The 26,757-nt window shown below is 39.9% G+C and overlaps 1 protein-coding gene across 1 annotated transcript; it reads left to right on the top strand.

Annotated features, from left to right (window-relative positions):
• Positions 1–620: 620 nt before the first annotated feature.
• LOC115168019 (spermatogenesis-associated serine-rich protein 2) lies at positions 621–26,558 on the top strand. The gene is made up of 13 exons (XM_029722866.1): positions 621–747; positions 12,799–13,154; positions 14,226–14,305; positions 14,489–14,597; positions 15,074–15,123; positions 15,560–15,791; positions 15,934–16,116; positions 16,213–16,348; positions 16,983–17,041; positions 21,481–21,590; positions 21,749–21,851; positions 23,515–23,648; positions 23,763–26,558. Exons 2-13 carry the CDS (start codon positions 13,130–13,132, stop codon positions 24,039–24,041), a joined length of 1,500 nt encoding a protein of 499 aa, XP_029578726.1. The 5' UTR covers positions 621–747; positions 12,799–13,129; the 3' UTR covers positions 24,042–26,558.
• Positions 26,559–26,757: the final 199 nt, after the last annotated feature.

The raw sequence follows: 26,757 nt of genomic DNA, 5'->3' as shown, positions 1-26,757 counted from the left end.
TCAAGGCAAAGGGTGGCTTCTTTGAAGAATCTACAATAGAAAATACATTTTGATTTGTGTAACACTTTTTTGGGTTATTTCATATTTTTGATGTCTTCACTATTATTCTACAATGTAGAAAATAGTAAAAATAAAGAAAAACCCTTGAATGAGTACGTGTGTCCAAACTTTTTAATGGTACTGTATATATAGGAAAACGTATTGTTCAGAGTCTATGTTCCAGATAGACTCTGTGCAGATTATCAGATCTTTACAATGCCTGGAGAATATCAGGCACCACATCAATGTCAAGATCCTGTAACACTGTGTATTTTAGTGTTAGACTTTTGTGGTCCAGGTCAAAGGTAATTAGGCACCCACCGTGCAAATAGACATGACATACCGCTGCAGCCAGGATTGAGCCCACATAACTAGCTCTCCCTCTGCCTACATCTTTTTTACAATCCTATAATTTGCACAGCGCTCCATGGTCCCTGTTCAGAATATCAATGGCTCAGAAAAGTTATAATACAGTCAAGACTACCCCTTGAAATGATCAAGAGTATGTGTTAATAATTCCAATTTACATAAATGCACGCCTCTATGAACTCATTCGCGTTGTCCAAAGGTTATTTTGGCATGCGTGGCGTGCATGACCGATTTCAGTCTGTTCGGAAGTGACGACGTGGATAGATTTGTGACTAAGCCTGAGGGCAAAAATATTGGAGACCATAGACGACTGGTAACGTTGCGGAGAAAGACACCCAGGTAAGCGCTGCATCACTCAAAAATACAAGTTTTATATTGCTAGCGAACTACATGGCTAGCAATCTTAGTAAGTTAGTAAACAGACCCAGTTAGCTAGCTTGCTGTGTGTCACAAACTGGAGAGACGAGCGTTAGCTAGCTAACGTTAGCTAGCTTTGTCAATTGAACTAGCAGCTAATTAGCTAACGTTATTAATTTAACTAGCGTAGTTGACGAATAATACAGTGATAAACTTCACTGCAGTCTCAGGGGATTGTGAAAATATTAACGTTAATTAGGTAACGTTAATAACACCAATAGTTTGCTAGCTACCTTCCTTGCGAACAGTTCATTGTGGATTTGGCACGTTATTTTAACAAAGCGAGAAGAGTTAACGTTAACTAGCTAGGTTAGCTTGTTAACGCGTTGGGTGGTCTTAACTAGCTAGGTTAGCTTGCTAACGCGTTGGGTGGTCTCCAGCACTAGTTTGCTTCATTCCGTAGATTATTATGATGGTACCCGGCCAGTTAACGTTAGTTAGTTAAATAAATAAATGCACTTAGGCCAATCTATATAGCTAACAACTAGCTAATTATAAAATGGGGCAAGTTTGGCTAGCCAGGACTGGCGTTGCTAAGATACAGTCACCAACACATTGCACAAAATTAGTTCTAGTTTGAGACTTCGCTACCTAACTAATTGGCAAGAATTGTGTTTTTTATTAATAATTAGAAGCAGGTAGCGAGCTAACGTTAGCTACTGGTGGTATTTTTCAGAAGCTCGCACAGACGAACGTATTAGGTTGCGAAGTATTTTAAAGGTGTAGTTTACCCAAATAATGTTGCCTTATCTTTACTGAGTGGTGACATTATATTGCCCACAAGAGACAGACTACTAATATATCAGATTTGTTTACTAGTGAAATTAGTTGCCATGCTGTGGAAGCACACAGATGAATGTAGCAATTGTTTGAGAAGGGACTAAAAAGAAAATCCAATGGCTTATTGTCATTACACATAAATTCGCTCTGGCTGTATGTCAGTAAACGTCGGCAAAAAAAAGTGTAATTAAATTGTTGCCAGCAGCACAATTAGTCACCAACAATATGGATAACATGAAAGCTGCCTCTTCTGGGTTGAGTAAAATGGTCAGAGTGAGGTGTTCTCTCATTTGTCTGGGCGTAGTGTGCGCTCTGAACGCTCCAACCGCCGAAACGCTTGGACTTTACGGACAATCTGACATGACAATGCTCTGAATTTACGAACGCCCAGAGCGCACTATGAGCACACCCAAAGTTAATTGGTCTCGTACACAAATGTGCAATTGTTATCGCAGGTGCAGCGAGATGCTTGTTTCTAGCTCCGACAATGCAGTTATACAAAATACCTAGCAATACAAAACAATACACACAATTCCAAAAGTAAAAAATTCAAAATATCAGCGAACACGTATGTGTGTGTATGTGTATATATATATATATATATATATATATGTATATGTATATATTATCGTTCAAAAGTTTGGGGCCAGTTAGACATTTCCTTGTTTTTGAAATAAAATCACATTTTCTGTCTATTAAAATAACATATAATTGATCGGAAATACAGTGTAGACATTGTTAATGTTGTAAATGACTATTGTAGCTGGAAACGGCAGACATTGACGTACAGAGGCCCATTTTCAGCAACCATCACTCCTGTGTTTCAATGGCATGTTGTGTTGGCTAATCCAAGTTTATAATTTTAAAATGCTAATTTATCATTAGAAAACCCTTTTGGAATTATGTTAGCACAGCTGAAAAGTGTTCTGATTTTAAAGAAGCAATAAAACTGGCCTTTAGACTAGTTGAGTATCTGGAGCATCAGCATTTGTGGGTTTGATTACAGGCTCAAAATGGCCAGAAACAAATACATTTCTTCTGAAACTTGCCCGTCTTTTTGTTCTGACAAATGATGGCTATTCCATGCGAGAAACTGAAGATCTCGTACAACACTGTGTACTACTCCCTTCACAGAACAGCACAAACTGTCTCTAACCAGAATAGAAAGAGGAGTGGGAGGCCCCGGTGCACAACAGAGTACATTAGTGTCTAGTTTGAGAAACAGAGGCCTCACTAGTCCTCAACTGGCAGCTTCATTAAATAGTACCCGCAAAACACCATTCTCAACTAGAGGTTGACCGATTTTATGATTTTTCAACACCGATACTGACTATTGCAGGACCAAAAAAGCCGATACCAATTAATCGGCAGTTTTTTACATTTCTTTTTAATATATATATTTGTAATAATGACAATTACAACAATACTGAATGAACACTTATTTTAACTTAATATAATAAATCAATTTAGTCTCAAATAAATAATGAAACATGTTCAATTTGGCTTAAATAATGCAAAAACAGTGTTGGAGAAGAAAGTAAAAGGGCATTATGTGCCATGTAAGAAAGCTAACGTTTAAGTTCCTTGCTCAGAACATGAGAACATATGAAAGCTGGTGGTTCCTTTTAACATGAGTCTTCAATATTCCCAGGTAAGAAGTTTTAGGTTGTAGTTATTATAGGAATTATAGGACTATTTCTCTCTACCATTTGTATTTAATTTACCTTTGACTATTGGATGTTCTTATAGCCACTATAGTATTGCCAGCCTAATCTCGGGAGTTGATAGGCTTGAAGTCATAAACAGCGCTGTGCTTCAAGCGTTGCTAAGAGCTCCTCGCAAACGCAGTAAAGTGCTGTTTGAATGAATGCTTACGAGCCTGCTGCTGCCTACCACCGCATAAACTTAATTATAATATAATAAACACACAAATACGAGCCTTAGGTCATTAATACGGTCAAATCTGGAAACTATCATTTCGAAATCAAAACGTTTATTTTTTCAGTGAAATACAGAACCGTTCTGTATTTTATCGAATGGGAGGCATCCATAAGTCTAAATATTGCTGTTACATTGCACAACCTTCAATGTTATGTCATAATTATGTAAAATTATGGCAAATTAATTAGTCTTCGTTAGGAAGAAATGGTCTTCACACAGTTCGCAACGAGCCAGGCTGCCCAAACTGCTGCATATACCCTGTCTCTGCTTGCACATAACGCAAGAGAACTGACACAATTTCCCTAGTTAATATTTCCTGCTTTAAAAAAATATACTTGTGTATTATTTTAAGAAAGGCATTGATGTTTATGCTTAGGTGCATTGGTGCAACGAATGGGCTTGAATGATCATCACCCGTTTGGCGAAGTAGGCTGTCATTCGATGATAAATTAACAGGCACCGCTTGATTATTTGCAAAGCAGGACAAGCTAGTTAAACTAGTAATATCATCAACCGTGTGTAGTTAACTAGTGATTATGTCAAGATTGATAGTTTTTTTTTTAATGCTAGCTAGCAACTTACCTTGGCTCCTTGCTTCACTCGCGTAACAGGTGGTCAGCCTGCCACGCAGTCTCCTCGTGGAGTGCAATGTAATCGGCGTCCAAAAATGCAGATTACCGATTGTTATGAAAACTTGAAATCGGTCCTAATTAATCGGCCATGCCGATCGCATAGCCTGTCGGAAGGCAACGGGTGCAGCAAATAGGCTACCAAATAGATGATTAAGTTGCGAATATCAGTGAGAGAGAGGCCCAGCCAGGCATATAGCAATATTTCAAAATGCAATCGTGGGAATTGCTATTGCGTCAAAGAAGACAATGAAAAGACTAAACTAAAAGACATATCAAAATTCTCAACTTAATTGTGCTTACACTATTGTTGGCACTAGCGGAGCATCGGCCATATCCCCGGTGAGCGTGCGTATTCAGTTTTTAAGCATTGGGTCAGTGCCACCTTGAAACTCATATATTTAAAAAAAATGATTCTGTTAATCTCTCCAGTCAAGTGTAAAAGAATTGCATGATAAAAAGGCCTACTTTTTCCTGTGCAAGGAAAGAAAAAGGAATATCTGCTCTAGCCTAGGCGTACTCCACCACATGCTGCGTTGAAGTATTTTTTGCGAACAGTGATTGAGTTATATTATTAGCTTAAATTATGACTATCCAATATACTAATCACATTAGGAATAGTCAGCTATCTTGCATAACTCTGCAAATGTGATGACGCATGGAATGCACTCCCCCTGTCGTCTCCACCCGATGACTCGTATATATGGCATGCCAATCACCAACACCTGAACTTCCAAGATCGTCAGTCAAATTTTAAACTACTTAGTATAAGATTTAACATTTCTTCTAACTGTGAAATAAATATGACCATACTTGGTGACAGTACAATATTGGCACTATTTCATATAATTGCCGACAATTTTCTCCTCGATGTCCACTGAGCGGAGCACACATGCCATTCAAATATATGCAGACTTGTTACAACTTCAGCTTTAAGCACAGGGATTTCTTCCTTCTGTGACCAATAAAATGTGATATTGTTTCATTTCTATGACATTTTTTCATGAATTGTGGGGTGGGAAACCAGACATTTAAAGTCAGCTCCGATAAGAGCGTGAAAGGGGAGAGCAGACAGATGTCAGTCGGAACGTGTCCAGAACTGCTCAAAGCCCCCCATATGGGGGACTTCACATATAATATTAACGGTTGGTGGCTAACCATAGGATGGATTGCAGTCTCTCCTTGTCCATAAAAAAACAATATGTACTTCATTTAGGTGAACTAACACTTTTTAAAATAGGACTGTAGAATATCCAGCTTAGAGGTACAGGTAACTGCCAAAATAAAGAAAACGGCAATATAGTGTCTTAATAGGTCGTTTGGCCACCATGAGCCGCCAGAACAGCTTCAATGCGCCTTGGCATAGATTCTACAAGTGTCGAACTCTTGGAGGGATGCGACACCATTCTTCTACAAGAAATTCCATCAATTTTTTATTTTTATTTATTTCACCTTTATTTAACCAGGTAGGCTAGTTGAGAACAAGTTCTCATTTGCAACTGCGACCTGGCCAAGATAAAGCGTAGCAATTCAACACATACAACAACAGAGTTACACATGGAGGTGAAAAAAAAAAAAACATAGTCAATAATACAGTAGAACAAAAGAAAACAAAAAGTCTATGTACAGTGAGTGCAAATGAGGTAAGTTAAGGCAATAAATAGGCCATGGTGGCGAAGTAATTACAATATAGCAATTAAACACTGGAATCGCAGATATGCAGAAGATGAATGTGCAAGTAGAGATACTGGAGTGCAAAGGAGCAAGATAAATAATCGGTGTTTTGTTGTTGCTGGTGGTGGAAAACGCTCTCTCGGGCGCTGCTCCAGAATCTCCAATAAATGTTCAATTGGGTTGAAATCTGGTTACTGAGACACACACACCCCCTTTAAACCCCCTATGCTCCTTTGAGACCCCTCTTTCAAAGTCAGTGAGATCTCTTCTAGCCATGGTAGCCAAAATAATGGGAAACTGGGCATTTTTATAATTGACTCTAAGCATGGTGGGATGTTAATTGCTTAATTAGCTCAGGAACCACACCTGTGTGGAAGCACCTTCCAATATTCTTTGTATCCCTCATTTACTCAAGTGTTTCCTTTTATTTTGGCAGTTTATTTTGGCTGTTGCTCTCCAAGATGGTTGGCCACCTGCTCCTGGTCTATGTTTCCTAAATACTGAAGGTTTGAGTATGTGACATATTGATTTCTACAGAATTACACCACCAAGAAAATACTGATATTATTTAGATTTCAGGTGGTTGAGGCTGATTTGCAAAACTTTGCCGTCTACATAGGCAAGATCTTTTGCGTTTATGCCTATGGTTTCTGTCTATCCGCTAAAAGGTCAAAACCAGATATTGGAGGCAAGGGGCATTTCAATATAAATGCTTACAAAATGCATAGCCTCTAATTTAACTTTTTTTTATTTAAAAAAAGTACATTTTATTTTTGGAGACACATTGGCATATCAGATTTCAAATAACCATCAAAATTGCCAAGAGGTTAAATAATCAAAGTAGTGGGAATAATGGTAGTGTTCTTGCTGAGAGAAGCACACTAATTAGTCTATATTTTAGCCCATTGTAGAGGGAATTCTTCTATTGACTTAGGCTACATAAGCTATTGTGAAAGACAAAATGCATTTAACTGATAATAACATATCCTGAAGACTGCATGATATAGCCTAAATCTGCCCCTACACCCAACCCAAATTCTTTCAATGTATTGTCCTCCCAGTAGATAAGTTACACATTTGGGTTCACAATCTGTTTGGACAAATCAGGTCACTCTACTGAAATTCACTCTGGATGCTGCCTTTTTGTTGTTAAAGCCTAATGAACCTAGAACTAAATTGCCAATGACCAAACGAGTCAATGTAATGTAGCCTATGGATCTGTGGAAATTCAATTGGTGCGTATATCAAATCAAATTTTGTCACATGCGCTGAATACAATGGGTGTAGACTTTACAGTGAAATGCTTACTTACAAGCCCTAAACCAACAATGCAGTTTTAAGAAAATACATGAACAAACGTAAGAGATAAGAATAACAAATAGTTCAAGAGCAATAGTAAATAACATGGCTTGGGGGTAGAAGCTGTTTAGAAGCCTCTTGGAACTAGGCTTAGCGCTCCGGTACTATTTGCTGTGCGGTAGCAGAGAGAACAGTCTATGACTAGGTGGCTGGAGTCTTTGACAATTTTTAGGGCCTTCCTCTGACACCGCCTGGTATAGAGGTCCTGGATGTCAGGAAGATTGGCTCCAGTGATGTACTGGGCCATACGCATTACCCTCTGTAGTGCCTTGCGGTCGGAGGCCGAGCATTTGCCATACCAGGCAGTGATGCAACACGTCAGGATGCTCTCTGGTGCAGCTGTAAAACCTTTTGAGGACCCATGACACTTTTTTTTTTTTAGTCTCCAGAGGGGTTATAGGCTTTGTCGTGCCCTCTTCACGACTGTCTTGGTGTGCTTGGACCATGTTAGTTTGTTGGTGATGTGGACGCCAAGGAACTTGAAGCTCTCAACCTGTTCCACTACAGCCCCGTCAATGAGAATGGGGGCGTGCTCGGTCCTCCTTTTCCTGTAGTCCACAATCATCTCCTTTGTCTTGATCACGTTGCGGGAGAGGTTGTTGTCCTTGGACCACACGGTCTATAGGCTCTCGTTGTCGGTGATCACTGTTGTGTCATCAGCAAACTTAATGATGGTGTTGGAGACGTGCCTGGCTGTGCATTCATGAGTGAACAGGGAGTACAGGACTAAGCACGCACCCCTGAGGAGGAGTATGGCGGATGTGTTGTTACCTACCCTTATCACCTGTTGGTGCCCATCAGGAAGTCTAGGATCCAGTTGCAGAGGGAGGTGTTTAGTCCCACGGTCCTTAGCTTAGTGATGAGCTTTGAGGGCACTATGGGGTTGAACGCTGAGCTGTAGTCAATGAATAGCATTCTCACAATTACAAGTGGGAAACTGATAATGTTGCAGTTGCAATGCTCGTGATTTAGAATTGCAGGTGATAATGCTCCAATGTCAAAACTATTAGAAGGCACAGTTGAAAAGAAGTTAAATAACACTGAAAATATATATATATATATACACACACACACACACACACACACACACACACACACACACACACGATTAATTAAAAAATTAAAGCAATATGTTTTTCGAAGCGTGAGAAATGAAAGGTGTGGCTTGTGTGAAGAGGGTTAAATGTGTGAGTTGGAAGCACTGCAAAGTAGTTTGGTTGGTTGGATCAGTGTGATGTCCTTTGATTACACAAACTACAAAGTGGTCCAGATTCTAAGCAAAATAATTTTTCAATGTATTTATCCATTATGGAACACACAGCCTGGTGTTGAGTCTTTCAGGTGGTATAATCTGTCTCTGAAGTCCTAACAACTTTGATCAACACGGCTACACTTTTTATCTGAGGTCATCTGTGAGTTTTCTGAATCTAGGCCCTGCAGGATACATTGCCTGTAAGATCACGACTGATTGAACTAACAGTGCTGTTCACCTCACAAGACAGTGGGTTACCAGTATCTTGAGTTATGATAAACCGTGTCAATTCGTTTCACGCTTCAAACGGACCTCTTATTTCAGTTTCCTCCAATTTGCTAATCTCAAATTCAGTTTTTAGAATGTAGGCCAATTTATATATTTTATATTGCATGATCCTCTTCAGTGTTTTGCCTAAGTCAACACCATTATGTGTAACCTACTTGGGAACTCAAGCACCATCCCTCTTGATAAACACAATGCATCAATGTCTTGACTGACTTGAAACATTGTTGTGCACATGCTGGCGTCACTTGTTGACAGTGCATGTTTGATGTGTTCAAAGGTGTGGTGGTGGAATGCCATGCAGTAAGTGTGACGTAAAAGGATAATGAAAAGGGTGTGGGTTTACACTGTAAGTTTCCTTTTCCATGATTGCTGGGTCAGAAAGAGAAACCTAAGTGGAAAACAGCTGGCCAATAAATGACTCCACAGTTTACTGAGGGTGGTGTTCAAGGTTCTCAAGAATCAAATACAATTTTATGTCTCATGCTTTGTATACAGGTATAGACTAACAGTTAAATGCCTACTTACAGGCCCTTCCCAACAATGCAAAAGAAGAAAAGAGAAACAGTAAAACAGTTTAATTTTATTTTATTTGACCTTTATTAAGTTAAGAACAAATTCTTATTTTCTATGACGGCCTAGGAGGCAGAACGACAGGGGCAGAACAGATTTTTGCCTCGTCAGCTCGGGGATTAGATCTTCCGGTTGCTAGTCCAACGCTCTAACCACTAGGCTACCTGTGTGTAGATTAAAGGAACACTGCCTTGTTCAGGGGCAGAACGTATTCAAGCATCAGCCCTCTTGGAAGACACTTGATGAAGTGCTGTTCCTTCAACCTAGTGCCAGCTAAAAATATATATATATATATATATTATATATTATATATTATATATATATATATATATATATATATTATATATATATATATTATATATATTATATATATAATATATATATATATATATATATATATATATATATATATATATATATTTATATATATATATTATATATATTATATATATAATATATATATATATATATATATATATATATATATATATATATATATATATATATATATATATATATAATATATACACACACACACACATACATTTAATTTTTTTGGGGTGGATGGGATGTGCTTTACTATTTTTTTTAAATCAGGACAATGTACATTCATAGTAGTATACATTTCTATTAGTTTTCCCTAGAATCGCCTAGCTATAGGCTTGATTTCAGGGCATTTCCATCTATACAGATCCAGGAGCACTAAAGTGATGTTTATAGGAGCATATCAGATGAAAGCCAAGAGTCTTTGAGAAATGAAGGCATATACCCTACCAGTCAAAAGTTTTAGAACACCTAGTCATTCCATGTTTTTTTCTTTATTTGTACTATTTTCTACATTGTAGAATAATAGTGACGACATCAAAACTATGAAATAACATATGGAATCATGTAGTAACCAAAAAAGTCTCAAACCATCAAGCGCTATGATGAAACAGGCTCTCACGAGGACAGCCACAAGAATGAAGACCCAGAGTTACCTCTGCTGCAGAAGATGAGTTCATTAGTTACCAGCCTCAGAAATTGCAGCCCAAATAAATGCTTCAGAGTTCAAGTAGCAGATACATCTCAACATCAATTGTTCAGAGGAGACTGCGTCAATCAGGCCTTCATGGTCGAATTGCTGCAAAGAAACCAGTACTAAAGGACACCAATAAGAAGAGTTGCTTGGGGCAAGAAACACAAGCAATGGACATTAGATGGGTGAAAATTTGTCCTTTTTGTCTGGAGTCCAAATTTGAGATTTTTGGTTCCAACCGCCATGTGGGTGAACGGATGATCTCCGCATGCGTATTTCCCACCGTAAAGCATGGAGGTGTTATGGTGTGGGGGTGCTTTGCTGGTGACACGCAGTGATTTTATTTTGATTTCAAGGCACACTTAACCAGCATGGCTACCACAGCATTCTGCAGCGATACGCCATCCCATATTGTTTGGGCTTAGTGGGAATATCATTTGTTTTTCAACAGGACAATGACCCAACACACCTCCAGGCTGTGTAAGGGATTTTTGACCAAGAAGGAAAGTGATGGAGTGCTGCATCAGATGACCTGGCCTCCACAATCCCCTATCTCAACCCAATTGAGATGGTTTGGGATGAGTCAGACTGTGGAGTGAAGGAAAAGCAGCCAAAATGTGCTCAGCATATGTGGGAACTCCTTCAAGACTGCTGGCATTCCAGGTGAAGCTGGTTGAGAGAATGCCAAGAGTGCCTTGACAGCTTTGCACAAAGGGTTTAAGAAACATTGCCTTGTCTGTAATTCTGTTACCAAAAACCCACACCTTTAAGATATTTTTACATTTCTCCCTCGTGTGAGAGGCTAATGAATGTTCACAGAAGTAACAAGTAAAGGTAGACCTACCAATTAGTTAGTGTTTTTACTGATATCAAGTTTATGTATTATTAAGCAATTAAAAGTCAACGGGAAATCATAGTAGTCACAAACAGTTGGGTCACCTGCTACTTGTATAACAGTATACCAGTGGATAACAGTATACCAGTGGAAAGGAGGACAGTATATTTTTTCACATATTTTTGTTCAAAGTAATACTGTGAAAACAGTTTGGACAACCTCTCGCTCTGCCGCTTGGTCTCCAGTTAATGCCACCCCTGCCTGCTCTTACTTACACCTACTGTCGCATACCGCATTCCCTCTTTCCATTTACTGAAACGAGCATCCTCATCCACTGAGCACCGACCAACACCGGACGTCCATGAACCTTAGAATAGTAGTTTAAATTTGGTCATTCTGGCCTGGCCGGACCAAATCTAAACCAATCAGACATTTCACAAGTTTGGAAAATCCGGTACAGTAGGACACACTATAGTACAGTATAATGTGGGGGGGGGGTCAATACAGTTACATATCGGGATATTATTTTGATATAATTTTGACAATATGGCAATTTTATTTTTGCGCTAATTTTCTATACCTGCAGCTCCTCCTTCATAGCTTGCTCTCTTTAAATTGGAGCCCAATATTGTTTTCAGCACTTTATTTCCATGACTGATCAAAACTTTTCTCATGGCTTCTGTTGTCCCTCTGCAGCAGACACATGGTGAGCAATATGTTTGGAACGTCGAATCACAATAAAATCACAGTATCGAATCTCAATACATATTGTATCGGCACCAAACTGTTGTGAAGTCAATGGCAATTCCCAGCCCTAGTATTGTACTATACTGAACATATCTACTGTATAGTACTCTGATGTCCAAACTTGTGAAGCATAGACGTCTATGATTGGTACATATTTGTTCTGGTCTTGTTTGGAGCCGGAGCTCATTACAATAATAGCCAGTGTGTAGAATAATACCCAAATATGCTAAAGAGAGCTACTGCATATTTCCGCCTTTGTGTACCTATTCAGGATGCATCACCTTGACGAGTGATATTCAGATCCATAATTAGCCTATACATTTCTGTATAGTGCAGATCAGGAAACCATGATGTAAATTCACTTCACCTACAGTAGTTCAACAACTAAAATATATACAGTATATATTTTTAAACTCAAGGTGTCCTGTCATAGCTGACACCGCATTCTTTCTGCAGACATCTTTGAATCTTAATTTGGAGCAGAAATGTATGTTTTTGGTTGCATAAATGGGGGAGATTTGACCATAATTCTGTAACCAAATTTAGCATCTGCACACTTCTTCCAGTAAACATAGTAGTCCTTGTGCATAGAGTTGTATAATGTATTTTCTGGCATACTTTTTTTTTTTGGGGGGGGGGGGGGGGGGGTATTTTTAAGTATAAAATCTGACTCGAAGTGTAATTCCGGCACCAATGTAATAGTTCTATCTGAATATGCTAAATGTTATGATTTTCTTTTTTGTGCATTTGATGGGTCAAGATTCATTACGAACTACTAGTTTGTTCCATTGGATCGTCTCATAAAACTCTGTTTTTAATCCTGTGTGCTTATTACATCCACCCTAGACAGTAACCTTATTTCACTGTCTCCTTTTTTCAGAGTTGGATCAACTTTGTGGAGAACGGAGAAGAAAAGTTGAATCCAAGCCTAAGTGGTGGAGGCCTGATCTGACCCTGCCTACTCCAACCCCTCCTACTGCCAGATTTGTGAGCCTTTGTTGGCTTCCTGTCTGAGAGGGAAAAATCAAGGAGGAACATTTCTACAAATGAAGAGCTGAAGTCTTCACTTAGGAAACAAGTTCAAACTTAATATCTGGAAAAGTGCATTATTTTATTGATTTGTTTTTGACTTGGGCTATAAACTGGGACGCTGTACACTGGGATCAGTTGGGACCTACTTACTGTACCTTTTGGACTAGTGGTGTTACAACATGGCGAAGAAAAACAGCCAGAAGGGTATGTGTGCTACCATTCGTCTCTGCCATGTTTTTAAAAGCAGATGAACTAGTATTGAGAATGCAATAACTAGTGTGAGAATGCATTTGAAATGTTTAGAGTTGATTCTCAAAACATAGCTGGCACTAGGCTGAAGGAGCAGCACTTGACATGCAACTTCATCAAGTGTCTTCCAGACCTCTTGAGTTAGAATGGATCCTTTCAAACACAATAGCTGGGGATAGCTGAGAGAGATTGACAGCAATATGAACTCGCATCTGTGTAGTCCACTTTAGATGGGATACCTTAAGAAGGGTCCCAGCTTTTCTCCGGAATAAAGTTAAGCTATTTCTGAAATGAAGCTCTCCATTAAGACTGTCTTTGACTTACAGAGCACAACATTTTCTGTTGAGTTTGTCTTTGTTAAACTGTCCTCTGGCATTCTCTGGTCATGCCACATGTATTTGGGTCACAGCAACCCAGCTGTTTCTCATCTCATTGAGCTTACTTTGTTTGGGGCTGTATTCTTATCCATCTGATGCATAAACTCCTGCTTTGCTGACTCATTCTGTTTCTACAACTGTACATCAGTTATAACCGGTTCAAATTCAATGCAGATCTCGGGTCCTTTACGGCCAGTCCAGATGCCAATATTTCTTGAGTTTAATCTCATGGCTCTAGGGCCAGTTCTTTTTGGTCCTAGCATATATAAAGCCGTTAGAAGTGCTGTAAAATCTATAGGCCTCAAGAAACTTGAAACAGTTGTTAAACGTGTACATATTTTACTTGAGAGGTCATCAAGCATCTTGTCACATTTACCCATAAAGGAAATATCTGGGTCCTAATAGGTTTTTCATGTAAATCACCTCTGTCTGTTCCACATGATTTATGATATTCCCTGTGTTCTCTGCCATGGTTTACTTTCAACACAAATAGGCCTAACTTTGAATGTCCAGGAATGATTAGGTATGGGGAGAGTTTTGTTTAGCAAATGATGTGCCTATGCGCTTACAATTGTTTTGCAAATAGACCTGGGTCTAGCAGAAAACAATGAGAAATTCCAAATCAACCCTTTCTCCCTTTTTCCTCCAGATACCTCTGGTATGGTGTTCGACACAAACTTGAAAATGGTTATGTCCCAGGGAGGGACTTTTGAGAGGATGAAGGAGAAGGTAAGGACTGCAAATGATTTCTCTCTAGGCATAACATTCCAATTGATTTGAATACATTAAGTGCTATTCCTCTTTAGCTAGTAGGATTTATTGGGTGAGAAGGCCCATGGCCTTAGGTTTAGCATAGTGATACATATCCTTTCTTAATTTGCCAGATCTTTCTCTTATTCGTTCTCTTCACAGATTAGTGCTGTCAGGGCCGTTGTTCCCAACAAAAGCAACAATGAGATAGTTCTGGTCTTGCAGCACTTTGAGAACTGCGTCGATAAGGCCGTCCAGGCTTTCCTAGAAGGTATGGAAATGCCATAGTGATAATTCTTGTTGTGATATAGAACAGACACCGTAGTCAAATGAATGGAAAATACCTTTTTGATGACTAATTTAAGAATACACTGGTTCAAACTGCGTACATTAAGTACAACTTGTCACCCTCTTATTACCTGATGTAGGATGCGGGCACATGTATCGTGTGGATTTAGAGGTTTATTTTGTACATAGCTCGTGTCATTCATAACTTCTAGGTGTAATGGAATGCATTGCAAGAATGAGTCATGAATCCAATTATAGAACAATGAGGGTTCTTCCACATCTCATGTAGGCCTACTGTTACAGGTGGCTTTTTGGTCACTGTAGACCTACTCTTTTTAAAGGGCTTTTTTAATGATCTATTTAGGCCTAGATAATGTGAAAGGTTGTCTGTATGTCATGAACAGTGTCAAGGCTGTTAAGGAGAAAGCATTCCTCATAATGACTTTGTTTTCCTCTCAGGTAGTGCTGTGGAAATCTTGAAGGAGTGGAATGTAACTGGTAAAAAGAAGGTAAACTTGTTTGTTGCCCTATACTCTGCAGGGTATTGCATTCTATATGCAAGGGCAACATGAGTATGAATGAAATGTCCTATCATGCGTCATGGCGTTTTTAAGTACGGCCTATCCCTCACATGATTGAGACGGCACTTTTTAAAACAAGTTCCAAAGATATTCTTCCAGTGACAGCCCATCCAGATTTTGAGGGAAAAATGTTAACTTTAAAAGCACTTAACTTTAAACTGTAAATGCTAGTCAAAGGAAATGTTTTATTCTTTCATCTATTTTTCTTTGACGTCAGAAGCTCTAGCTGAAAATATGGCATCTGTGTCATGAGGACCTACAACCTGCTCAACCGTTGCTATATATGAATTATGTATGAACTTCAAAAGCTGTTTAAGTTTATATTCTAGTGGTTAAAATCCAACTTTGATTATTCAACATTCAGCCCAAGAAGAAAAAGAAGCCCAAGCCCCAGCCAGAGCCTCTGGCAGAGGAGCCTGCTCCAGCCGAGACCATGCAGCCCTCTGAGACTGAGAGTAAGGAAGCTGTGAATGGGTTCCATGCCAATGGCTCCGTGTTGGACGGAGACTCACTAGACTCTCTGAGTGAGCAGTTGGATACGGCTTCCTTGGACGCAGCTGAGTTGGATTCTGAACCTGCCACGTCGGACATTACAGGTATTGTAATGGAGTGTTCTCAGTGGCTTTATTTTATCCATCAGACAACCTTTGGATTGTGGCGACAATATAAGAGTTTTCATAATCCTCCATGTAGTTGAAACCAACCCCTACAGATCAGAATACATCTTTTTCCTAACAGGTGCGGAAGCAGACTCTCTTTGTAGTGGCCCAAGCCCCACCCCTCACCATGCTCAAGGAGGAAGGAATCACCAGCCTCCCCGTGGCAACAAGTTCCGTTCTAGAACCAGCTCCCAGCCATCCACTTCCTCTGTGCTCACCACTGACGAGAACCAACAGGGATCGTCTGGAGCCAAGAAGATTGGTTAGTGACAAATTTCTTTAAAACAAAAATGGTAATGCTTTTGTTTTTCTAAGACAATAGGTGATGTCTAGTCTAACCCTGTTCTTTGACTCTCAGCGCCCAACATTGACCGCTCTGTGAAGGACCTGCAGAGATGCACAGTGTCGCTCACTCGCTACAGAGTGGTGGTCAAGGATGAGATGGACTCCTCTATCAAGACCATGAAGCAGACATTTGCTGAGCTCCAGAGCTGGTACATCTACCATCATTACCTCCACTACATTAGTTTGTAAAGTTGTAGTTTATATTTGGAATATAAACTTATGGTGGGATATAACAGCACAAATTCCCTTATGTTAAGCAGAATGTTTACCTAAGCAATTTAGGAGCCTTGATTTTTAAGGTCCAATGCAGCCTTTCTTAACCCAATAGTAAATCATTTTTGGGTAACAACTAAGTACTTTACTGTGATTTTGTTTTCAGTTAAAATGGTAAAAAAGAAACAAATAGCTTTTTAGCCAAGAGCAATTTCATAAGCAATAATTTTGCTAGGACTGTCTGGGAGGGAGGGGAATACTTTAAACTAGCTGTTGATGAAAGAGATGTTTGGAATTATTTTTATTGGCCTATTCACTAATTTATCACCTGATGTCACCAGGCAGGCTAAAGCTCCAAGTGCATTGCTCTCAACTGCTCTACAACAACCACCACCAATATCTATTTCAGTGTAACATGTAGTCTATTGCTGTAGTCTAACCAGTGTTATTGTAGTATAGAAATGTTGAGTGTAGCCAAAATCAAAGTACAGAGACTATCTTAGAAATCTATTGAATCATGATCCCTTTATCGTAGTGAAGAACGTAATTTCATATCTCTTCCTCTCTCAGCCTGATGGACAGAGAGGTTACTCTGTTGACTGAGATGGACAAAGTCAAAGCAGAGGCCAGTGAGTACAACACCTTTTTAATTAGCGTTTGGACTTCAATGTGTATTATACTTTATTTCTATTCTTACTATGTTTACATTTTTTTCTGAAAGCCTTTGTCCCAGAGTCGTGCTGGTCTTTCGACCAATCGATTGGTCGAAATGTTTCAACTTATTTTTCCATATATAGACACACACACCCTGTGTTAGAATACGTATGCACTGAGCTTGTCTGATGCTTTAAGAACACTGTTTGATTAAATAATTAAGACACACAAATTACTCAATCACTGTTAAAATGTAATGACAGCGAGTTCCTCTGTGAGTGGTGGGCAGTGTCTCGCTCTCCTCCCTACTGCAGCGAAAAGGCAGCACAGCAAGTGTTTATTGTGCTGAAGCTGCCACATTACAGCCATTTAGTTTCTTGTTTCTGACTGGAAAGTTCTGTTACCAAAATTCCTAAGTTGTTTACAAAAAAAATATTTCCTATTCTCCAATAGCTCTCTTTATTTGCAACATGTAAACATCGCATGCATATGACCAATAGGCCTGACCTATAGCCTATCATAATCACATCAATAAATTGGTTATAACAAACTCCAATGTCGACAGCAAAATAAAAGCGGAGAATGTGAAAATGAAACTGGAAACGGAAGAATGTTTACAGGTTGTTCAGGAGGGAAAGACATTTGACTTAGTTGTGGAAGCTACTGAAGATCAAGAGGGATATCAAGAAAAGGGGGGGGGGTGTAGGACCAAGCGTTGGTGAGCATTGTGTGCCAAACAGTTGCTTTTAGATTACAATATTATAATTTTTTCCTGACCCTTTGGAATAGTGTAAACAACACTAAATAAGTGTAAGTTTGTTCTAACAACAAACATAAGATGTATGTAAAGCCTTTATTACAGTAGACTAAACAGTTGATGCCTTCATTAATTGCGGTTTATCCATTGTTTAGGCTAATTATTCAAAGCTCCCTTGTGTTACTTAATTTTAACATTTTTACATTTACATTTTAGTCATTTAGCAGACGCTCTTATCCAGAGCGACTTACAGTAGTGAATGCATACATTTCATACATTTTTTTTCTTTCTGTGCTGGCCCCCCGTGGGAATCGAACCCACAACCCTGGTGTTGCAAACACCATGCTGGTGTTGCAAACACCATGCTCTACCAACTGAGCAACAGGGAAGACTAAAATGCTTGATTGCATTTCAAAGCATAAATGTCTCATGCATTTTGATAGCATGAACAAATGGATTGATTGATACAGTAGCCTATAAATTGAAATGTAGGCCTAAGTTACTGTATTAAGACTTAACAGGATGCGCTCTTGGGCCTTGAACTCGATGGTGGTTATACAAGGGTACTATACTAAGCTTACTAATGATAACGACATTACTTATTATTACGATGATCATAATTGTAATAACAGTAAGGAGATTAAGAGGATATAGGAGTGAGAGCTGCATGCATATCTGAGAAACCGATGCTGTTAGATTACAATATCATTTTTCTGCCTGTTTGGAACAGTGTAAACGACACTAAATAAATGCGAAAAAACTGGTATTACTTACAACAAACATTTGTGTAAAACCTTTATTACAGCCAAATCTGTGAAATTGCTTAATCTGACGTTTTGCTGTTACAGGAGGCATGGCGCTCACGGAATCAGTAGGCTATTAACCTCTCTTGGGCAGGTGGGATGCTACCGTCCCACGGTTTACACTATTCAACAGCCAGTGAAAAACCAGAGCGCCAAATTCAAAACAACAAAATGTCATAATTCAAAGTTCTCAAACATACGACTATTTTACACAATTTTTAAAGATACACTTCTCCTTAATGTAACCACATTGTCCGATTTCAAAAAGGCTTTACGGCGAAAGCATAAAGTTAGATTATGTTAGGACAGGGACAACACAAGAAAAACCACACAGCCATTTTCTAAGCAGGAGAGGGGTCACAAAAACCAGAAATTCAGCAAAAATTAAGCACTAACCTTTGACGATCTTCATCAGATGACACTCCTAGGACTCAATGTTAGACAATACATGTATGTTTTGTTCGATAAAGTTCATATTTATATCCAAAAAAAGCATTTAACATTGGCGCATGATGTTCAGAAAATATTTAGCCTCCAATACTGCTGGTGAATCAGCACAACAATTTACAAAAATACTCATCATAAACATTGATAAAATATTAAACTGTTATTCAAAGAATTATAGAACCATCTCCTTAATGCAACCGCTGTGACAGATTTCAAAAAAGCTTCACGGGGAAAGCACACTTTGCAATAATCTGAGTACGGCGCTCAGAAAAATACACCAGGCAATACAGATACCTGCCATTTTGGAGTCATCTAAAATCATAAGTAGCATTATAAATATTCACTTACCTTTGATCTTCATCAGAAGGCACTTCGAGGAATCCCAGGTCCACAATAAAAATGTTTTCGATAAAGTCCATAATTTATGTCAATACCTCCTTGTTGTTAGTGCGTTCAGTAAGCTACTCCAAATGTAGGCAGCGCGCCCAAAATTTCACGACGAAAAGTTAAAAAAAGTTATATTTACGTTCGTTGAAACATGTCAAACATTGTATAGCATCAATCTTTAGGGCCTTTTAAACACAACTTCAATAATATTCCAACCGGATGATTCCAATGTCTTGAAAAACGTTATGGAACACAGCTACCTCATGTGAACGTGCGCCACAAAACTCATGTCATTTTCTGAGTCACCAACTTCCCGGCCTTCTTGTTCGCTCTCTGTTCACTGCAAAAGCCTGAAACTAGGTTTTAAAGACTGTTGACATCTAGTGGAAGCCTTAGGAAGTGCAAAATGAACCCTAAGTCACTGTGTTAGATAGGCAATGACTTGAAGACTACACGCATCAGATTTCCCACTTCCTGGTTGGATTTTTCTCAGGTTTTTGCCTGCCATATGAGTTCTGTTATACTCAGACATCATTCAAACAGTTTTAGAAACTTCAGAGTGTTTTCTATCCAAATCTACTAATAATATGCATATTCTAGTTTCTGGGCCCGAGTAGTAGGCCGTTTAATTTGGGTACGTTTTTCATCCGGCCGTGAAAATACTGCCCTCTACCCAAGAGAGGTTAAACACTCAAACAGGCAACAGAAGCAGGATCTGTCTTATTTCTGTAGATGTATATGGATCATTTATAAAGCCAGGCACATTTAACAGTTAGGCTATTGAGTTATAGACCTAATTAAATTGGGGTTTCTCCTGTCCTCAATTTTCTTAGACAATTAGGCTAAGGCATTGGCTGTTTCCTCATCGCTGCTGCTGCCTCTGCGCATTGTTCTCAATCCCAATATGCTCATTAACTTGGCTATTATGCACATAGCAACATAGGGAAATGCACCGATTCTATGGCGCACTGAAGATTGTTTCAGAACCGCGGACAGCGACCATATCCAAGGCGGGAGAAAGCACATTTGTTCAAAAATAATATTTGATTTGTTAATGTTGCACTTTTTTTAAGCGTACTTTAAACATTATACAATTTCAGTATCACGTCTTAGTGATGGACTGTGCCATCCCTGTGGCCTCCAATGGATTAGTCCACTGAAATAGGCAAACCATAAACAAAATTGTGACTGCTTGACTAAAGGAATCTGTCGACTAGCAACCTATCGACCAAACAAACGACTAAATGGGGTCAGCTCTACAGTTAAGGTATTCCAAATAGACTAACTGTCTTAAATGTATTTCCTCAGGGTTATTTTAGACGTTAGACATACCAGAATCTTCTATGTAGTGAAACATGACAGAGCAAGACTGCATATTTCCACAAGTGGGCCATTCTTTCCTCATTCTTTCCTTCTTCCCAATGCACAGTGTTGTGTGTTCTGAGCCTGGAAAAAGGGAAGAGTGTCAGGTGTCATGGCAGACTAAATGCTGTCTTTGTGTCCAGGTGTGTGGGGAATTGAGGGAAGAAGAGGGAACACTAGAGCAGTTCTTTGCCATTACAAAAACCCAACATTCCTTGAAATGTACCAGTTTCTGCCCTAATCTCTTCCCCTCGTTTAGATGTGTTACTGTTAATGGATGAGACTTGCTTTCTTCCCTTCCTTTTTTTTCCCCTCATGAAAAAAGTATTTCCTGTCATTTGAATCTCCTTGGCAGCTGATACACAAAGTGCTCGTCCTCTGGTCATGTTTTGCATGTGTTTATTCCCCCCCCCCCTCTGTCCTGATAATGGTCAGCACCAGGAAAAGCCTGTGGAGTTATTTATGGATGCAGTGTTGTATCTGATCTATTTTGGAGAAACCAGTCAGCTAATAGGCCTATCCTTTACCTTATAATATTGAGGACATGCCTAGTCCCAAGTTTCAGTATGGTATTGCCTCTTTGTGGATTTGTCTCTGTACAACTGAAGGCCTCTGAATATGGGGTGAGTGGTCAACTAATAATGTGTATCTGTTTCAGTGGCCATTTTGGATGGCCGTCAAAAGAGAGCAGAGGAGCTCCGCAGGCTGACTGACCAATCGGCATCCATGTCTGAGGACCAACTGAGTGAGCTGCGTGCTGACATAAAGGTAAGTTGACTACCGTAATAACACTTACACTATATAATCAAGACAATTGTGCAACCGTCTCAGGGACTGTGTTGTGTGGGAATTGAGCCATGATCTGACTTAAGACAAGTCCGTAACCCCTGGTGAGCAATGATATGTTTTCGCTCCTTTTTTTGCAGCACTTTGTGAGTGAGCGTAAATTTGATGAAGACCTGGGAAAAGCTGTGAAGTTCACTTTCGAGCTAGAACCACTGAAGACAAGCATCACAGGATTTGGATCAGGTACAGTCCTTTTTTGTTTTTCTCTTGACGTCTTTCCTCTCACAGAAACTCATTATGGTAGAGTATTGCATTGCTATTTATAGGGCAGTATATCCATATCCTTGATCGTAACACCCACAGAATTAAATAGAACACATATTTGTATAATAATAAACTCAGCAAAAAAAGAAACGTCCTCTCACTGTCAACTGCGTTTATTTTCAGCAAACTTAACATGTGTAAAAATGTGTATGAACAAAACAATATTCAACAACTGAGACATAAACCAAACAAGTTCCACAAATATTTGACTAACAGAAATGGAATAATGTGTCCCTGAACAAAGGGGGGTCAGAATCAAAGGTAACAGTCAGGTTCTGGTGTGGCCACCAGCTGCATTAAGTACTGCAGTGCATCTCCTCATGGACTGCACCAGATTTGCCAGTTCTTGCTGTGAGATGTTACCCCAATCTTCCACCAAGGCACCTGCAAGTTCCCGGACATTTCTGGGGAATGGCCCTAGCCCTCACCCTCCGATCCAACAGGTCCCAGACGTGCTCAATGGGATTGAGATCCGGGCTCTTCGCTGGCCATGGCAGAGCACTGACATTCCTGTCTTGCAGGAAATCACGCACAGAACGAGCAGTATGGCTGACGGCATTGTCATGCTGGAGGGTCATGTCAGGATGAGCCTGCAGGAAGGGTATCACATGAGGGAGGAGGATGTCTTCCCTGTAACGCACAGCGTTGAGATTGCCTGCAATGACATCAAGCTCAGTCCGATGATGCTGTGACACACCGCCCCAGACCATTACGGACCCGCTACTGAGTACAGGCCTCGGTGTAATGCTCATTCCTTCAACGATAAACGTGAATCCAACCATCACCTTTGGTGAGACAAAACCGCGACTCGTCAGTGAAGAGCACTTCTTGCCAGTCCTGTCTGGTCCAGCGACGGTGGGTTTGTGCCCATAGGCGACGTTGTTGCCGGTGATGTCTGGTGAGAACCTGCCTTACAACGGGCCTACAAGCACTCAGTCCAGCGTCTCTCAGCCTATTGCGGACAGTCTGAACACTGATGGAGAGATTGTGCGTTCCTGGTGTAACTCGGGCAGTTGTTGTTGCCATCCTGTACCTGTCCTGCTGGTGTGATGTTCAGATGTACCGATCCTGTGCAGGTGTTGTTACACATGGTCTGCCACTGCGTGAACGATCAGCTGTCCGTCCTGTCTCTGTAGCGCTGTCTTAGGCGTCTCACAGTACGGACATTGCAATTTATTGCCCTGGCTACGTCTGCAGTCCTCATGCCTCCTTGCAGAATGCCTAAGGCACGTTCATGCAGATGAGCAGGGATCCTGGGCATCTTTCTTTTTGTGTTTTTCAGAGTCAGTAGAAAGGCCTCTTTAGTGTCCTAAGTTTTCATAACTGTGACCTTAATTGCCTACCGTCTGTAAGCTGTTAGTGTCTTAACGACTGTTCCACAGGTACATGTTCATTAATTACTTATGGTTCATTGAACAATCATGGTTAACAGTGTTTAAACCCTTTACAATGAAGATCTGTGAAGTTATTTGGATTTTTACAAATTATCTTTGAAAGACAGGGTCCTGAAAAAGGGATGTTTTTTTTGCTGAGTGTGTATCTCTATGGTAACGCCTGCCCTCGTGTCACCCTCCCCGTTCAGTGTACCACCCTCAGACGGGTTACTCCAGCCGCTCCCGCTGTAGCTCCACCTCCTCCTCCATCACAGGCCCAGGGTCCCTAGAAGCCCCACCTCCCTCCAGCTACGAAGGACGCCCTACGCAGCCAAACAAAACGGTTAGCTCACAAAGCAATCATAAACATGCAACTAAGTTCTCATTGATGTTGTTTCCTTAGGAGTAATAATTATCAATATTTGATTTAACTTTGATTTTAAACTTGAAATTTCAGACTTTCCTAGGCAACAGGCGTTACACGGCGGGTCCGGGGTACCACCCCGGTGGGCAGCGGTATAATGGCAGCTCCTATCGTGACAGGAACCCCAATCGTGGAGGCTACCGTTCCCAGGGCTACCAGGGCCAAGGCGATGGCCCCAGCCATCCTACTCCCACACAATCCTCCAACTCCACAAGAGCCCCTTCCAACTCCGCTCCATCCTCTTCTTACCGTCAAGACCACCCTTCTCATAACGGTCTGCCCCAAAGGCCTCCGCGGACACACTGCCCCTGACACCAGAACTACCTGGCCCATTTGTCAAACCCCCTACTAACCCTGGCATTCCACCCTCAATACCCTGCCCCTTCCACCCCACTAACTCCTCTCAATGAAGAATAGAATACAAGTTTACATTTATTTTTGTCAATTGAGCTGTAGTGCCACCCATAGGCAACCATTCATCCTCCTAACTTGAAAATTAGCTACCCATGTTCTGCCACTTTCTCCATCCTTTAGAATTAGCTATTAAGACCCATTTTCTCATGCCTGTTGATATAGCAGCTACCCAGGTCCCCTCATGTGAGTCTGTGATTTAATCTTTGCTATTTCAGAGGCCAGTGTTATCTGGTGATGTGTTTATATGCGTTTTGTAGCATTTTTATTTTATGATTTATTTTAGTTTTTGTTCTCGCATCAAATTAATTTTATTTTGCTTTAGGTTGCAAGTTTTTTGCAGTCTATCAAACCATTTTAGTTCCTTATTTTAGACGATACATGACACCCTTACTATGGTTTCACAAGTATGTATGGGAGATTGTCATCAATGGCATAGAATCAACACTACATAATTGTATCTTATTATTTTAGAGCTTTCCATATATACTGGTTGCTCCTGTAAATAATATGTACTCATTGAAATGTATGATGAATATGTTGTTAATCAGAACTAGCAGGTCAACCAGAGAGGTAATCACGTCTGTTGTTGCCTGATAGCAGTTTATTTTCCTCCCTCACATGTAAATTCAGAATTTTTTTTTTAGTGGATTGTTTTTCTGTCCTCCTTATTGTTATTGTATAATCCAAGGAGAGGGCTCCTTTTTCTTTATTACATTCATCCTTTATTATGTGGGACTCCACTTCTCAAATCTCAGGTATGAGAAAGGAACCTACACTCCCCTTCACATATGGTCTGTATTAGGACTTCCTTTTGTTAGTACATCTATTCTGCTGTTATTTGGTCTTCTCATTCTTTCCTTATGTTTTAGTGCGTGTCAGACAGGACCATAAACAGCGTACACTTGACATGCTCGTATCACATTGCAACTTCCTTTGCCTTTCTGCATCACGAACACTGTTAAGCGCACAGTCTTCTGATCTTTTACATTACTGAAAAGTGAGCTGTAGGAACTTTGTCCTTTTTGATACGTTCACGTTCCTCTTAATTATATCCTAGAGAAGAGAAATTTGATCAAATTTGTGTCTGCTGTTTCGGTCTTATTTTGAACATGTTTTATGGCTGCTGAGTTGGGACAAATTGAGATGGTAATACCAGGATATAAGATGCTTTGTAATGTCTACAATAACTGAACAAAATCTGGAGAAATACCTCATTGTTGCCCCTTGTACACTGCCTGGTAGCATAATGTTGCTTTTGGGACTTTGCTTTACAGAGGCCTGAATACTCTTTTGAAATAGGGCTTGGTATGGCTTACCATTTAGCGAAAGCAGTGTGGTCTCATGTCAAACTGCAAGGCATGTGTATAAGATCATACAAACAAGCTGTTTCCTCTGCACCAAAGGGTCATACTGATGAGTAGAATAATTGAGAGAAACTTAGACTAACTGCCCCCCCCCCCCCCCCCCCCCCCCCCCCCACTTAAGTCTTCTTTTTATAGGAGTGTAGTTTGGTCATGAGAAAAATAACTTAATTTGGGGTTTTGTTATATTGCACATCAACGTAAAGATTATGTGGTTCTGGTTTGTTTGTTCAGTGGTTTACAAAGTATTCTGTGGAAGTGCAGAGTATACAGTAGGGCAGATCACTTGGCATGTATCAGCAACTGTGCTTGAGCAGGTAAGGCTTGGTAGCCAACACCAAGATCTTCCAGCCTTCAGCAAATCTTTCCTCATCTCAAATCTGCACTGTAAATATAGTCTCAGTAATCATAATGCACAGTAGTGGAGATTGCATGCATTACAGTACAGAGAATTCTATCTCCACAACACTGCTAGTTGTTACCTTTTGGTGCTGGGCATGTTGAGGTTTGATTTTAATAGCTGAACTGATTCTGCATAGGGAATGAATGATGCCTGTCTCAATCAATCTTTTTCCAAATGTATGTAGTCACATTCACAGCATTCCAAACTATCTGGATAGGTTATCGCCAAAGAGATCATGTTGTCTTGTTCGAGTTGCTGCCTTTTTTTCTTACTCTGCTTATGAATTTAAAAAAATATGATTGTTTTGCAATGGGATAATCTGTTCTAGGTTGAGTAACATTGTTTCTTTTACATTATTTTTTCTTTCCTGGATCTTTACTGTATATATGTAGCTATAATTTAGTTGTGCTCACATGGTGCATTTTGTATGTTATATACATATTGAGCATATGGTTTACCTATGACAACTGTAAACTTAAGTGCCTTCTCTTGTCTCCCTTCATTCACTACCCCCCTTCCCTACCACTACCACCCAGTATGGACCAAAGACATCTGCCCTCCCCATCCATTCCAATAGAAGCACCACCCCCCACCCCCCCAATACACAGAAAGGCACACTTTTCCTTTACTATTAAACGATTGTTTGCAATACATTAGTGTCCTTTGTCTTAATCTGCACAGTCCATTTCAATGTGACAGTATTTTATAGATCTGTAGGTTAACTGGAAGCAAAAAAATGGTGATAAGCTCGACTATCACCTCTCATTTTATAAATAACTGCTCTCCCCACAATTTATATGGACAATGAAGCTTAAAGTTGTACATTTGGCTCTACATTCCAGCATTTTGG

This window comes from Salmo trutta, chromosome 30 (assembly GCF_901001165.1).
Source record: "Salmo trutta chromosome 30, fSalTru1.1, whole genome shotgun sequence".
In the NCBI taxonomy this organism is placed as follows: domain Eukaryota; kingdom Metazoa; phylum Chordata; class Actinopteri; order Salmoniformes; family Salmonidae; genus Salmo; species Salmo trutta.
Note: the sequence above shows the minus strand (reverse complement) of the source record. Positions and strands in the feature narration are given on the sequence as shown.

What these genes read in the sequence shown, in the direction of transcription:
- LOC115168019 (XM_029722866.1), top strand. Translation starts at nt 13,130, where the DNA reads ATGGCGAAGAAAAACAGCCAGAAGG. An exon ending in TTGAGAGGATGAAGGAGAAG is followed by an intron (nt 14,306 to 14,488) that starts GTAAGGACTGCA and finishes TTCTCTTCACAG; the next exon opens with ATTAGTGCTGTCAGGGCCGT. An exon ending in TGCCACGTCGGACATTACAG is followed by an intron (nt 15,792 to 15,933) that starts GTATTGTAATGG and finishes TTTTCCTAACAG; the next exon opens with GTGCGGAAGCAGACTCTCTT.